Source organism: Lissotriton vulgaris, chromosome 7, assembly GCF_964263255.1.
Source record: "Lissotriton vulgaris chromosome 7, aLisVul1.2, whole genome shotgun sequence".
NCBI lineage: Eukaryota > Metazoa > Chordata > Amphibia > Caudata > Salamandridae > Lissotriton > Lissotriton vulgaris.
Window position 1 is genome coordinate 1364840381 of NC_141695.1, and position 15656 is coordinate 1364856036.

Below are 15656 nucleotides of genomic sequence, written 5' to 3' on the forward strand. Positions count from 1 at the left end.
TGCTGAAAACAACAGAGTTTTGCAATTCCAACTGACCGCGTCAGTATGGGCCAGCAACAGTGGGACAGGTTTGTTCACAGTACCTTTCTTAGTGCGGCTCACACGGAGGTGCGAGTCAGTCTTGGCATTCGTCGCGGTTGCAATGCGAAGTGGAAGCGGTGCACGATGCGGTGCCTCTTGATGTGGTGCGTGCAGCGGCTCAGTGACGATCGTCCAGTTGGGGTCAGTGAAACCAAGGCTTACGGTGCTCGATGCGGTGCTTGCAGGGCGTGGTGAAGGTGACAGAGCCGGTCGTGGCGTCTGTCACGGTTACGATGCAAAGTGGAAGCGGTGCACAGTGCGGTGTCCCTCGATGCGGTGCAGGCAGCAGCTCGGTGATGGTCATGCAGACGGTGTTGGTGAGACCAAGGCCTGCGGTGCAGGGCGAGACGGTGCTCAATGTGGTGCTGGCAAGTTGCGATGCAAGCGACAGAGCCGGTTGGCGGGATTTGGTGCTGGCCGAGCCGAACAGCTGTGCGTGACGAGGCGGTCACGGGTTTGTGCCAGCGGCGGCCGTGTCGGTGATATCAGGCTAGCGAAGTGAAGCAAGGCGATGCGGGTTTCGGTGCCTCTCGATGCAGTGCAAAAAGCGGCTCGGTGACAATCGTGCAGACGGCGTCGGTGAGACCAAGGCGTGCTGTGCAGGGAGAGATGGTGCGGCGTGCAATGCCTTCAGGACACCAGGCCAGCGACGGAGTCGGATGACGGAGTCAGTCGCGGTTTCCTCTTCTGTGTGGCAACTGAAAAAACGGTTCCAGGAACGGTACCCAGAGGTTGGTGAAGTCTTTGCAGTCCCTGAGACTTCTTAACAGAAGGCCAGCTCGGTTTCAGGCCCTTGGAGATACTCAGCACAAATAGATAACGTTCAGTCCAGTCCTTTCATTGCCCAAGGCAGAAGCAGCAGCTGCAGCCCAACCCAACAAAGCAACAACACAGCAAAGGGGCAGTACTCCTCCTGGCAGCTCTTCCAGCTCTTATTCTTGGCAGGTTCATTGATTCCAGCGAGATCTCTGACATCTTTTCTATTCCTGAGACTTCCAACAGGAGGCAAGCTCTACTTCAAGCCCTTGAAGAAAACTTTAACAGCAGGATGATGAAAGCACAGTCCAGTCCTTTCCCTACACAAGACAGAAGCAACCACTGCAGGCCAACACCTCAACATGCAGCATAGGGGCAGTACTCCTCCTCCAGCTTTCCTGGTCCTTCTTCCTGGCAGGTTCCTTAGTTCAGAAGTAATCTAAATCACTGGGGTCTGGGCCCCAATATTTATACCAGCAAATCCTTTGTCCTCTGAAGGTAGAGGGTCCTGTACTTAGTTCAAACCAGGTTTGGGTGCATTCTGCCAGTGTGCACCTTCTTCCTTTGTCAGTGTGGGCCAGGGTCATCAGACACGCCACAGGAGGTGGAGCCAGCATTGTGGGAGGTGAGCCCAGCCCTATTCAGACCCAGGTGCTACTCCTCCCACCCATCTATGTGTAGATGTGCCTATTCAGCCCTGCTGACTCACCCTGTCTCCCCCAGCCCCTGTCACTTACAAACCAGACATACAATACACAAGCTAGCAGAGTCAGGCTGGATGGCTAGGTAAGAAAAGACCTACTTTCTAAAAGTGGTATTTTCAAACACAGAATGTTAAAATCAACTTCACTAAAATATGTATTTTATCATTCTGAGTTAAGGCAAACTAAACTCGAATTTCTACCATGTTCTCTGAGTCAGTTAGGATCATATGATGTAATGATCAAACTGCCCATTTTGGCTTATGGAGAACAGGTAGCCTTGCAATAGTTAAAAATGAAGTGGGCTGTAATTCACTATCAGGACATGCCACACACCAGGGCATGTCCTACCTTATGCATACAATGCACCCTGCCCATGGGGGTACCTTGGGCCTACCAGAGGGGTGACTCGTATGCAACAAAGGGAAGGTTTAAGGACTTGCAAGTGTGTGCACTTGCCAAGTCGACGTGGCAGCCGCAGGCTGCGCACAGGCTCTGCGATGGCAGGCCAGAGTTACACTTTACGGGCTGTTTGCTTGGGTGGCACAATCCAGTGCTGCAGCCCACCAACAGCATTTGATTTATAGGCCCCGGCACCCGCAGAGCACTTTACTAGGGACTGACACATAAATCCAATAGGCCAATCATGGAAATACCAATCCATAACACAGTTTATACAGAGAGCATATGCACTTTAGCACTGATTAGCAGTGATAAATTTCCCTGAGTCCTAAAACCAACACACAGAGGTCAGGAAAAAATAGGAGGAAAAAGCAAAAAGTTTAGGGATAACCCTGCAAAAAGGGCCATTTCCAACAGCTAGACATTAAAGTTATTGTATCTGTTGATTGACAGCAGAGTGAGCTCTTGGCCCCCAACATCCTATGCAGAGAAGCTTTAGACTGCTCTCTGTCGCTAAACTGAGAGTCATGCCTTTGAGGGTTGTCTTTAGCCCAGTTTGCAGAGCCATAGAAGGAAAGATCCGGAAGACCAGAGGCAAATGACCACAACCACCATGGTTGGGGCACAGTATCTGCAGTTTGCTTTGTGGCTTCCGAGCAGAGCCTGACAGAGTGTAATATGAGTCCTGTAATAAAAACATGGTCTTTTTTAGTTTGATGCAGTAGCCAGTGGTGCCACCGGGGAGAATGTGTAATATTACCTTCCTCATCTGCATTTCACTTCACAGGTCTCACTTGCTAAGTGGTAAGTGGCCCTATTCTCAAGAGAGGCATTAGTAGCTGCTTCCGCATATATACACCTCATGAAAAACCAGAATGGAAACTCAAAAGCTTCATTCTTTTGTTTTTCCGGTCAGAGTCCTCCTTTTCCTGTTACATTCAGTAAAGGTTTGCAGCCTCCCACTCCCAGTTCTTGTCTTTTGCTTCTCTTTATGACAAGATGACTTTGCTCTTTTGGAAGTATGTAAAGTACATTTAAATACTATCTGTAGCGCTTAGGAAGAAACAAAAATGGTTCCTCATGCTGAGCCTTAGCAAGCATGAGATGCTTATGAATAGTTATTTTGTTCCATATATGTTCTTGGCTTTGTTGTGGCAAGCTTGTGTTTAGATGTATGTGTTATTCTGCGTGCCTCGTGTGCGGATTTCAGGGTTAGGCATAACGGTGCCTGACCCTGTCATGGCTGATTTGGTCTTGTGAGAAGGGCCGAATCATTGTGTCCGGTTTCCACTTAATTGACGTTTGGGGAAGCAGTATCTGGTTACTTAAATGGCACATGCAAGGCTTCTGTTCAGCAACGTGGACTCGCAAGTGTTCGATGAAGCTCCATCATTCTTCTTTCTCAGAGGAACACAAGCCCCTGATGCCTGCCCGGCTCAGTGGTGGACCTCCCTGGTGCTTGCTGTCTCTTTTCGGACGTCTACGGATCCCCTCCCGCGCACATTTATTCTCTGCTGGCCTTCTCCACGTCCAGACTGCCGAGCACCAACGGTGAATATTATACTACTCATACCAGACTTATGTTGCTCCCAATGAGGAAGTTTTACACCATTAGAGCACCTGCGGCCAATGCATCCACCTCGTTTTTTCTTGTCCCATATTTCATACCCTCCGGAATCTCTGGGATTCTCCGAACCCAAGTGCCAATCTATGGGGCATAGAGACATTCGCTAGCCTCTCAAGTTGTCTAGGATCGCTCACATCCTGCACTTTGGGGACACTTCAGGGCTGCAAACAGGGCACAACTCCTAAAAAATACGTGGGGGGACTGCCCAGATTAGGCAGTATGCAAGTGAAATCATGACACGTGCCATCGCAGCGCATGATGTCACGATGTGTGACATTGCATGTGACATCAAAAGAAAGTGACCCCACTGGAAGTGACATCATAAGAAGTGACATCAGATATTAGGACCTCACACATATATCATGAGTACATTTAAGCGTATTATGAGATTTAACAAATGAGATTTGGCGTTGGGATTGTGCCAATAAAGTGGCACAATCCCAACACAAAATCTGGGCCTCAACAAACACATTTATTTCTTTAAACCCTACCACAAAGAAATTGGGAACAATGAGAAGTATGGTAGTAGATCTGTTATGCTTAAATGGTTGCAAAATGTTCATTTTAAAATATTTGATTGGGTTAAGGCATCTGCTGTGAAGGTGCCCAGTAAATCTCAGGGAATAGTGATAACAGTGAGATAACTCTGGTGATTAATGCACTTGATGAAGAGATATGTGTGACAAAAAAAAAACATTTTTTTTGTAAAAGCCCCCATGCCATGGTTTCACTTTAATAGCGGCTGAGCACCTTTTGTAAGACACCGCTTTTTTAAAGAAAGGGGCATGGCCTTTATGCATGTGAAAGTGCGGCATGGGGGCTTTGACAACAAAAATAAATATTTCCAATGCAATAGAACTAGCATTTACAAGAATTTAAGCTACTGGCATTTACAATGTCAATAGCTGAAACTCTCCTAAATGCAAGACCCATGGTATTGGAAAGAAGCGGCCGCCATTGTCCCGGCTACTTAGAAAGGGAAAACACTCATGGCGCTCTGCATGTAAGAAAAGCACGTCATGCCTGCAGTAGGGCAAAACCCATTAAAGAAAATAGTCCTTAGAGATTAAATAAAATATACCATGCAGCAACAGCAGTAAAATGGCCAGTCCTCAAGGGAGGTTTCAAATGAAGATAAGGCAGTACTAAGGAGGGACTAACAAGGCAATTAAGTAATCAGAAGCCAGCATTTACAAAGGACAACTACACAAGGCAATGAAAGATGTGGGCAGATCTTCAAATCCTTAACTCAATACAGCATGCCTCGCAGAACAGCACATGCGCTGCCCAGTCTCGACCTATAAACTCACACAGCGGTACCTAAGTACTGATCAGCCTCCTGGAAAGGATTACTAGTTATGCTTTTTTGGCTACACCTTTTCCAGAGACTACCCCACTATTTTCATCCCAACTAAAACGCTGGGGTAAAGGATGAAAAAAAATCAACATTTTCTTTAATGCATCTATTCTGTGGTAGGTCTATACCAACAACCCAATAAAAGCACAACATGACATCCTACTAAAAATACTTTATTAAGTTAAAAAAGAAAGTTGCTGCATTAAAATCCTTGTCCTATGTTGGAGATGACGAGGCAAATGGTTGTTACAATAGAAAGTGGAGCAGAGGGGTTGCTTGACAGTTTTTACAAGGGGTATTTCTTGGCCAGGAGGCCAAAGTCCTTGTCGGTCCGGAGGAGCCAGTGGTGGTAGCTCCGGCACACATTGTAGCCGATGACCTTTTCCTGGAAGAGGTTGGAGGCGCTAAGCTTGGGTGGATTTGGCACTGTGGGTAGGTGGCTACCCACCAGCTGAAGTAGAACAGCCAGGTTACTGTGCAGGCCCTGGGCCTGCGGGGCAGCGCTGCCAAGCAGATCCAGCAGGCGGTCGGCGTGGGGGTTCAGCGCCTGCTGCCAGTGCAGCACAGTGCGTAGGTGGTCAGGCAGCACCCCGTAGGCGGTGTAGTTCTGTCGCAGGCGCTCTGCATCGCTCAGGCTGATCCAGGCCTCCTGGGAAATATCAGGAGATGGTAGGCCAGGGATCGGGCGGAGAGGCGGGGTAAAGTCCGGTTGGCCAAAGGGGTCCCCTTGGCTCACCAACTGTGGAAGAGAGTAATAGGCATTATTACTGCACATAACCCTGCAAACCACTGTATGTTTCATCCGTGCTGTATAACTACATCTTCAAGCCGCTTTACAATTGTACGCTATACGTCATTTACTCTAAACATCACTGCACGTATAATCTGAAAAGTGCAAGTGCAGGGCTGTGTATGCAACATCCACTCGACAGCAATACATTGCACAGACAATTTTTATTACGCAACACTTTTTTATGGAATGTGCACTGAACATCACAGTACCTTGTCTATGCAATGTATAGCACTGCTATATATTGCTGCCCTGCACATGAACCCTGCATATCTGCTGCACACCACTACTGCAACGTCCAGCACTTGCACATATTTTACGGTGACAACACTTCAGTGCATATGCACCTTTATTGTATAGCATGTACGTGGTTCAGGAATTTGGTACAAGGGTGTAGATTCTCACCTCTGAACCGAGGTGGGAATAGGAAGTACCAGCCATTTACTTATTTTGAGATTTCCCGTGGGCCCGGCTGGTAACTGAACAAAGACTAGAAGTGGGTGTGTGCATATTTTCCGTTTAACAAAATGGGCAGAGTAATACAGACAAAACCATAACATACCAATAGTAAATAAAGAAACTCGTTGGAGAATAACGCATCACAACACCTTTGGTTTTAACAAATGTCTATTGTCCCAGATTCCACAGACATCCTCCATCAGAGAAATGGATGGGAACGGACGACAGCAGAGGTACAAGTCAAACAGGGCATTCAAAGTCATAGTGTCATTGTAATAGGGGTCTTTAGGAAGGGGTGAATTGTTGGTAGGGGTGGGGAATGGATTTACATATATTGGTTGCGCTCCTGGAGGAAGCTTACTTTTATTTTTTTTAAAGGAGTTTCCAGGAGGAGGTTGTCTGAGCTTCGAAAAAAGCTGGTTCCTCCATCCTCCAGATATGGCCAGTCGTGTGTCAGGAGTGAGGGCCATCCAGAGTGTGGGCATTTATGCACTGTGCAAGTCAACTGAAACATACTTCTGGCTTCGAGGGAGAGCCACGTGATGCTGTTGAGGACCTGAGTGATGAGGTCAAACTCATGTTCCTGGTATTAACATTGCAGTTTCTTGGAGTGCAGCCTTCAGAGGTCAGGTGGGGTTTTGGGACCCCTGTCAGAGTCAGCCAGCCTCAGGGATGAACACGTTGATAGAACTTAGGAGTCTAGTCTAATACTGTGCGCCTTTGGCTATGCAATTTAGGAATACAGAGCCTGTCAAAGATTACACGAATCTATTATATTTCATCTTTCCCTCCCCTCAATACTTAAGCGCTTCGGATTGTAGCCTTCTTAGAAGGATCTCATTTTATAAATGGGTTGAGTCTCGGAGATTCTTTCTGATGGAGCACACCGCAGCCTCTTGTCTCAAGAAATAACTAGAAGGTTCAAGGGAGCTTTTGGGCTGGGATTTGGAGGAGCAGTTCTATTTAAAGGTTCTGGAGACATGTCCGTGGCATAGGGGGTTGCACCCTTAAGTCAAGCAAAGTTTCTTTCAAAACTTATTGTGCTTGCTTGAATCAGAACCGACCTGGTCACGAACATGCTTATTGAGTACGTTGATGGGTTAGAGGCGGGATGCTATTATTAGTTCGTTCTCTCTCTGAAGATCTTGACTGTACCTTGTGCCAGGCTACTTTGCCTGTTCTGGTGCAGAAGGTGTAGTCGGCAAAGAGGATTCTGAGTTTTCTTTAAGAATGGGCTTTCGCAGTTTTTCCTTGTATTGTTTGAGACTACTGGGTCGAAGTGTGCGATTATGAAGCCAGCAATGCCGACTTTCCTCGTGGCTTTAGTAATGATTTTGGCAAACCCCAAGCCCTGAGCGAAACGTTAAGACAGGAAACTCCCATTGAAGCAAGCATCATGGATGCCATTTAGGGGGCGCAGCTGTGACCCCTGGCTTGTCCCTTGCGACCCCGGGCCCTGCCTTTGCAACCCCTGTCCTTAAATGTGGCAAGATCAGTGGTGGGGACATAAGGGCAGCTGTCCTTATGGGCGTCGCTGGGGCTCGCATTTCCTCGATTTCTGTCAATTTTTAATTACAGTAATAGTGAATATTACATTATTCAGTATTAGTGTAATAAAAAGTCGATTACAATTAGCTGGAATATGACCCTCTCTAGCAGATAAGGTAAGTCAAAAATGCTTTTAAATGTATGTTGTGTGCTTGCGGGTGAGCGTGTGTTTCATGTGAGAGCGAGTGTGTGTGTTTGTGTGAATGCGTGTCTATGTGTAGGCATGTGTGTGAGAGTGAAAGTAAAGGTAAATGGGTGTGATGTCACTTCCGCTATCCCTGGCATTTTGCTGAATTTACGTTCATGGCGAACATTCAGGGCTGCTTCCACTCAGAAGTCAGGCCGCAGGATGTTTGAAAGATTCCTCAAATAATGTGAAATATCCCGGCCCTGTTTTATAAGATTGAGTTTATAGACAGACACCGACCACCCAGACATTTAACAAAGAAAAGTATGCTGTCGAATGAGGACATTGGACTGATCCTTGGGTTTCCACTTCGCAGTGGTCTTTCTTTATTGATGTACTTTCAGTGGAATCTCTCTCCCCACGTGCTTTGAGTGAGCTTTCTTATTAAAGGAATTGGAATTCACAGGCCAAACATGCCTTGAATGTTTAATAATAGATCTTTGAAAAGACATGGGCTCTAATGGATTCCTGCCACTTTACACACCGACTATTTTTATGTTTACACGTATCCACTCATTTGCAACAGTATTCACTTAAGCACCAAGGTGGTAGTTTCAATATGATTTAAAACTAAGGGCCAGATGTAGGTAATCCCAGTTTACCGACTCTTAAATACCGAATCATACCGATTCGGTATTGAAGAACAGGCAAATGGGATGTAGGTAATTTTTCGTAAAAAATTACAGAATCGGTAAGTTTCGGTAATTACCGAATCGGTAATTGCCATTCATTCCTATGGGGGGGGGGGGGAAACATTGAAGGGTGGCAGGGTGTCACTTTGACACCCTGTTGCACCCCTCAATTGTGTATGGGTGCACATGTTGCAGACATACATGCCCTAAGGCTGGGGTATTCAAACTGTGGGGCGCGACCCCCAGGGGGGCCGTGGAGCAATGCAGAGGGGGTCGCGCCTTCACAGTGTCACTTCTGCCCTGGCCTCCAGGGCTTCAGCCCCCCTCCTCCCCCATCCTGTGTCTCAGCCCGGGCTGCTGCAGTGCAGCTCCGCTCCTGGGGCCTCGGCTGGGCAGTGTCTGGAGTCTTATCTCCGGCCCGAGTTTTTCACAGGTCTTTAAAGACCATTAGCATATTTACATGCCTTTGTTAACTGATTACCAAAGCTTAGTTTTTTTATGGTTCCTTTACCCCCTGGGCCCCCACTCTGCCTATTCCATTACATTTGTATTTTACACTTACTGCTGTAGTGTGAGAATGCATTTAATGAAAAGAAATATAAAGTTGGGTTGCCAAAAGAAACATGCCTGCTATGTGTTGTTTAAAGATCCTGCAGAGACCTGCTCTTGACACTAAACTGAGTTATAAGTAAAACAGTATGTATTAATTAGTTATGTGACTTTTCTGTCCTTATTCTCTTTAATTATTAGTCATGGATCATTGAGGCATCCATACAACATAAATAAAAGTGCTTTCTATATATATTTGCTGTTCTAAATATTCACAGATACGTGCAAAAAATACAGCTGTAGGTGACTGCTTATTTCTAGGCCATCAAAATAAGGAGCTGGTAACCCTAATCATTAGACTGGAAGTTTGTTGCAGGATCAGCACATTTATTTCCTCCACCCTCGAACCCTGATTAATGCCATTATAGCAATAGTTTAACTTATATCTGAAACCCTACGCTTCAAGTTTCTGGGAATGCACCCTGCTTTCAGACTACTCACTTCTCATTCTCGCCTTCACTTTCACGTTCACCCTGCACTCCCAGCGATCGCAATGCACTCACACTGATCACCATGCACTCATAGCGATTACCATGCAGTCATAGCGATCACAATGAACTCACACTGATCACCATGCACTCACAACATTCACCCACTCACCCTGCACTCAGTGATCATAATGTACTCACAGTGATCATAATGTACTCACAGTGATCACAATGCACTCACAGTGATCACAATGTACTAAAACTTTGCTTGCATTGTTCACTCTGTACCCCACCCTGCAGTCACACGAGCACACTTCTCACCCTGCACTCATGTGGCACTTCACTCACCTGTCCCCCCCCTTACTGCTCAATATGTACTCACTCAAACAAGGCTATCACTAACCATGCACTAATTCGTCCCACTCTGCACTTACAGCCGAACCCAAATTCATATGGTCACCTCACTTACCCTGCAGTCACTCCTTTTACCCTACTCTCACACTGTTGCATTGCTCACCGTGCAGTCACATGGGCACTCTTGTCACCCACACAGTGCAGAAGGTTAAAGTGCCTGGTACAAAGAAGATGTACCATGCACATCACAGAACTGAATGTGAGTAAACTATGAGTAGCGCTATAAAAAAAATGAAATGTTTGTCAGACAGGTGGTATAGAGAGATGAGGTGTATTGTTGGTGAGTGGTAGTGAGGGAATTCATGGAGAAGGTGGAAAGACTGTTGCACCGTGTGCAACCAGTGCTTGGACAAGCCCTGGCTGGGAGTGTTAACCCCCACCCCCCGAAGTTCGGGTCTAGTGGATCCCCTGCTTCTGCCTATTATTTACATTTGTAGTGCGCTACTGTTACAAAAAGGTGTCCTGGGGCTAATAACCATCTGCCTGCAATGTGAGAGAGGGATCCGGGGTTGGGAGAGGAGAGAAGAGAGGGATGGAAGAAAGGGGGTGAGAGGAAAGGGGCACTGGTAAACTGCTTAACTCTGCACAAAACCGCCACGGTTTGAATGCACCCTTGCTGCTCCCGGCCATGGCCAGGTGAGCTTCTAATGTGGCAGCGCGTATTCCTGCAGATTGGGAGGCTCTTCACAGAGGTTGACTAGACACCTTTCTGATGTTAATTGCTGTATTTTGGTTATAAACTGGTACTGATGGGGTGAAATCGTTCCTCAGTATTACTGTGTTTAAAAAATTCTAAATATTAAAGCAATGCTACCCGAAAATACGCAACATCACAGAACATTATTTACATTGTCTACTCACACAATTTAGTCAAGCCTGCCGCATACTTTGGTCCTCCCCTTCCTCATAACCTAGAAGTTTAGAAATTTTTGTCAGGAGGGGGTCCTTATGCTTGAAAATGTTGACAGGTGGGTCTCGGCATCCAAAAGTTTGAGGACCTCTGCCCTAAGGGCATGTATGTCTGCAACATGGCACTGTTGGAAAAGCAAAAAAAATGCTTTTTCAAAGGTTTTCATTATTTACCACCAACTTCTAGTTGGTGGTAAATAACGAATTCTTAACTGAGGAATGCACTAACTTGAGTGCTCCCTACATCCTGCATTCAGTAATTTATCAAATCGGTATGTTAAGAATTAAGGGCTAGATGTAGGTAAATTAGATTTACCGATTCTAAAATACAGAATTTTACCGATTCGGTATTTTAGAATCGGTGCATCTAATGTAGGTAATGAATCAGTATTTTTTACCGAATCTGTAAGATTCTGTATTTACCGATTCGGAAAATACTGATTCGGTATTTGCTATTGACTCCTATGGGCCTTGAAGCCCATAGGATTCAATAGCAAATACCGATTCGGTATTTACCGAATCGGTAAAAATACCGAATTGGCAAGGGGGACAGGGTGTCATTTTGACACCCTCTTGCACCCCTGTTTCTGGCTAGTGTGCCATGTGCACACAGACATGCCCTAAGGGCATGTCTGTGTGCCACATGGCACAGGTGTACATGCACAGATGTGCATGTACACAAGGATTCGTTATTTACCATGCAATTGTATTGCATGGTAAATACCGAATCCTGAAAGGCCTGTAGCACTGTTAAAAGTGCTACCTACATCTGAAAATACAGTTTTGGTAATTTTACCGATCGGTACAATTACTGAATCGGTAAAAGTTACAGAATCTGTAAATTTACCGATTCTGTAATTTTACCGATTCGGTATGATTACAGATTCGGTAAAATTACCAAATCTGTATGTATTTTGAGCCCCTACATCTCCATAGCCCAATACCGGTCGGAAACGGCCGAAAATCTGTATTTTCGTCCGTTTCCGACCGGTATTGGGCTACCTAGATCTGGCCCTCAGTATTTTACCGAATCCTTAAATTACCGATTCGGTAAAATACCGAATCCTACAAAAATGGCACCTACATCTAAAAAGCCCAATACCTGTCGGTAACTGCCGAAAATTCGGTAATTTCGGCCGTTACCGACCGGTATTGGGCGACCTACATCTGGCCCTAAGTTTCGACCTGATTTAGCGATGCATTGCTCAGATTTTGATACAATGGTTTCTTACAAAACAGACAGTACTAATATTTGGATTGAATATATGAGCAACAAACACATTTGTTTATGGTTGAAGTAACTTGTGGTTAATACAACGCTTTACTAATGAAACGGCAGCAAATCTACTGTGCTACTCCCACTGATACATCCCAATCAGTCGAGGATGACTGCAAACGGGTATTCTTTTCTGCTAACACTACAGAGGCAGATATTTGACCCATCACAGCAGATTCCAGTGCATTCATCGCCTCTCAGGTACAGTGTAACTTCTTTCTCATTTACTTTCATCTTTGGCCAGTGGCATAGGTTATAATGCAAACATGACAAAATGGCCCCCATGGGTGGATTAGGGCAATATCACAGGGGTATACGGCATATCTCCTCTAGGTCTGGAAGAGCCTGGGGAATCTGCACCAAGTTGCACAGCACGTCACCTCTAGGACTCGAAGGCCTGTGGATATTGGCAAAAAGATATGCTGCTGGTTGCCTCCATGGCTGGATGGGATCAGGACATTGACTTGTGATACACAGTATATCATCTCAAGAAGTTTTGGATTAAGGTCATTGGCAGAGAAGTGCACATCATATCACTTGTGGGATAGGTTGAGGTCAAGGTATTTTCTCAGGGTTATTCAGTATGCCACCTCTTGGACTGGTTGGGTGGGGCATTGGCACATGGGTGTACAACATATGGTCAACAGGACTTGATGGGCTGAGGTAATGGGAACAACCAAAATCGAGGATGTTGCCTGTTCTGCCCCAAACTTTTCTATGCATGCATGCATGGCCTTTTCCAGTTCCATCCACACCATTTTGCCTGTGCTCAGGCCCCTTAGCACAGGACTTGGTACAACAATACGAGAGAAGTAGCAGGACCTGTGCACGTACATATTCCCGGAGAAGGCTCTCCGAACGGTTCTTGTGCAGCGCCACCTGTCGCTGTACCTGTTCGATCTTCTGAGCAAGGTCATGTGGCTGTGTTGACGTTAACCGTGCTGCACGCTCCACTGAAACAAAAAAGAGACAAAGAAGTGTGAAATCCTACAGCAACCGTACAAAGTTGACTGGCAGGGAGCTCATGTCACTACATTATGGTCGAAATATTGAATATTGCATCATCGATAAAGACTACTGTATTTCCTCATAGTATGTAGATGTGGCATTAAGAATAGTAAACCTAAACTTACCCAGACAACATGGTGGAATGCAATATTTTCTGCTGGCTATTTCTACTATAATATAGGGACATACAACCTCCCTGGTTACTCTCAGTTTCTGACATGTCCTACTCTCCCTTCCTTTATGTTCCTCATGTCTGTGACACTGTGAACCACGGAGCCCGTTGCAATTCATGCAACCTCTCCACAGTAGCATCTCCTAGGATGCCCATTCCTCCATCTCTGATCTTATCCTTGGACCCCAAAGCACTGCGATTGAATAAAGCCTCCTACATACAAGTTGTGTTCTCTGAGATGTACTTAATACCAAACCCAAAGCTCACCTCAGCTCCCTTCCACACGAGTGTGTTCACCAACTTAAACACCAAGATCTTTTGTGGTGGAGCTCTATATGACGCCCATCAATTCATTGTCAATCTCTTCATTATTCATACATCCCTTATGGCTGTCTTCTCTGCCCCAGCAGTGCACAGCACCAATTCTAAATAACTGAGATGTGGATATGATGTGTTCGACTCACCATCTGCTTGGGGACTCTTCCCTAAACCAGTTCAGCATCAATGTCAAATACATCTCAATGACTGACATCTACTTCACCATTATCTCTATGACTGGATAAAAAAACTTGGCCATTCGTGCTTAATACTCAACCCCCCCCCCCCCCCCCTCCCACCTTGATGTGCAGAGGTGATTTTCTGTGATCCTGGCATGAAAACCACGTCTCTGCCAAAACCTTTTCTGTGTGCTTCACCAGCAAAATGTAAGATTCACAGAAGCTAGAACATGTTCCATAATCCTGTTTTCTGCAGGCCAACCACCTTCAAAAGAGCGTACTCTGAACGTTTCAATCCTCTAGACTAATTTAGACCACGTCGATACATACCCCTCGAGATTTCCAGAACTCTACAGACGCCCAATGAAATTTTGTTTTTAAAAATAACACACAAAAAACGTAACTATTTTCAAAATATCATCTCAGTATAAATCTCTCACTAGCAAAATGTCGACCTTTTTAACTATTCTAAATTTGCCTTCCTCACTTCCCACCTGCTGTACAATTGGATTGATGTATTATTCTGACTCCAATTGTAGCATATCTAGAGGCAAGTTTCTAACAGTGGGCTGAAGTGGAACCTGATTTTTGTTTGTTGGGAGATACCTTGACACTAGATTTTTTGAGCCCATATTTGTGCAATCCATGTTTTTCATTCTGTTTTCCCATGCCACCAGCCCCGGTCTATGCATGAAACAGCGGTGGGGCTGGGTAAGGGGGGATTTTGAGGGACGATGCCAAAGGAAAACTAATTATTTATTCCATTTTCCTTCTACACCGTCCCTCGAAATCCGCCCTTGCCTGGCCCCATCGTCCCACCACCGTTACCTGCATGGACCGCAGCTGCATGCTACCCAATGTGATTTTCCAAAAAATGCACAGTTAACTGCCTCTTTGCCAGGCTTTTGGTGGAAGTAAAATACCAGGGGGCTTGTGCACAAGAACTAGCTCCACGCAAAGGAGTGCATTTTTAAAACCCTTGCAGTGCAAAAGGACTTTTCACAAACAGGAGCCACTCCCCGCCTCATTATTATAAATGGAGTGGCCATTATCCCAGAATTCACAGGGCACCTGCATTGTTGGCGCTTGTTCACGCACACGGTGGCACACAGTGAGCACTACCTCGGGGAGAGCAGTCCCTGAGACCGCGGTCTACTCAACGCCACACTCTACAAAAAAGTGCAAACTGTCAAATATTGGCAGCCTGGACTTTGTAAATGGTTTGCCCCTAACCTTGACAGGCACGACCATTCCATACCTTACAAGTATAACAAGCATTTGCATTGCAATTGGTCTCGCATTAGTGAAAGTTAGAGCTATTGGCGTTGCAAATGACACTGCTTTTTATTTACTGTTATTGTTTGCAGTGGAGTGATCATTTGACATATCTAAAGAAATAGGAAGGAAAGGGGATGTAGAGGAAACAGTGGAAAGCAGGGGTGGTATGAGTAGTGCTTTAAAAGAAAGAGGAAAGACGGGATTTGTGCACATGTAAAGTGCTCCTCTAGCGCTGCAATTACACCACTGCATGAGAAAATAGGAAGGGCACACATGGGAGAGCATTTAACTGAATATTGTATGCATACTATATCGTTAGTGATTTTGCAGATATTAAACTATAAATATTATGTATTTTATCTCTGTGTAAGCGCATCACCGTCCTTTTGGAATGTGTAGGCTAAGAGCGGAGTTGATGGAATGCGATGATGATGAAAGGGGCAGAGAGGGAGGTGGGGGTACTGAGAGAGAGTTAGCAGGTGACAAGGTGTAGTGAGCTCACACAGAGGCAGCTGTTCCTATGCA

General features: G+C 45.6%; 1 protein-coding gene across 6 annotated transcripts in view; it reads right to left on the minus strand.

Moving 5' to 3' along the window:
• Positions 1-5081: 5081 nt before the first annotated feature.
• LOC147703710 (cardiotrophin-1-like) overlaps positions 5082-15656 on the minus strand; it is a 238109-nt gene continuing 227534 nt past the window's right edge. For 2 of the 6 annotated variants that reach the window (XM_086928953.1, XM_086928952.1), the window contains 2 exons: positions 13068-13129; positions 5082-5663 (listed from right to left, as the gene is read on the minus strand). In XM_086928953.1, coding sequence (XP_086785079.1) covers positions 5211-5663; positions 13068-13129 — 515 coding nt within the window. In that variant the 3' untranslated portion in view covers positions 5082-5210. Of the gene's footprint in view, positions 5664-12998; positions 13130-15656 lie in introns of all 6 variants that reach the window. The other 4 variants (XM_086928951.1, XM_086928949.1, XM_086928950.1 and 1 more) reach the window with 2 other exon arrangements.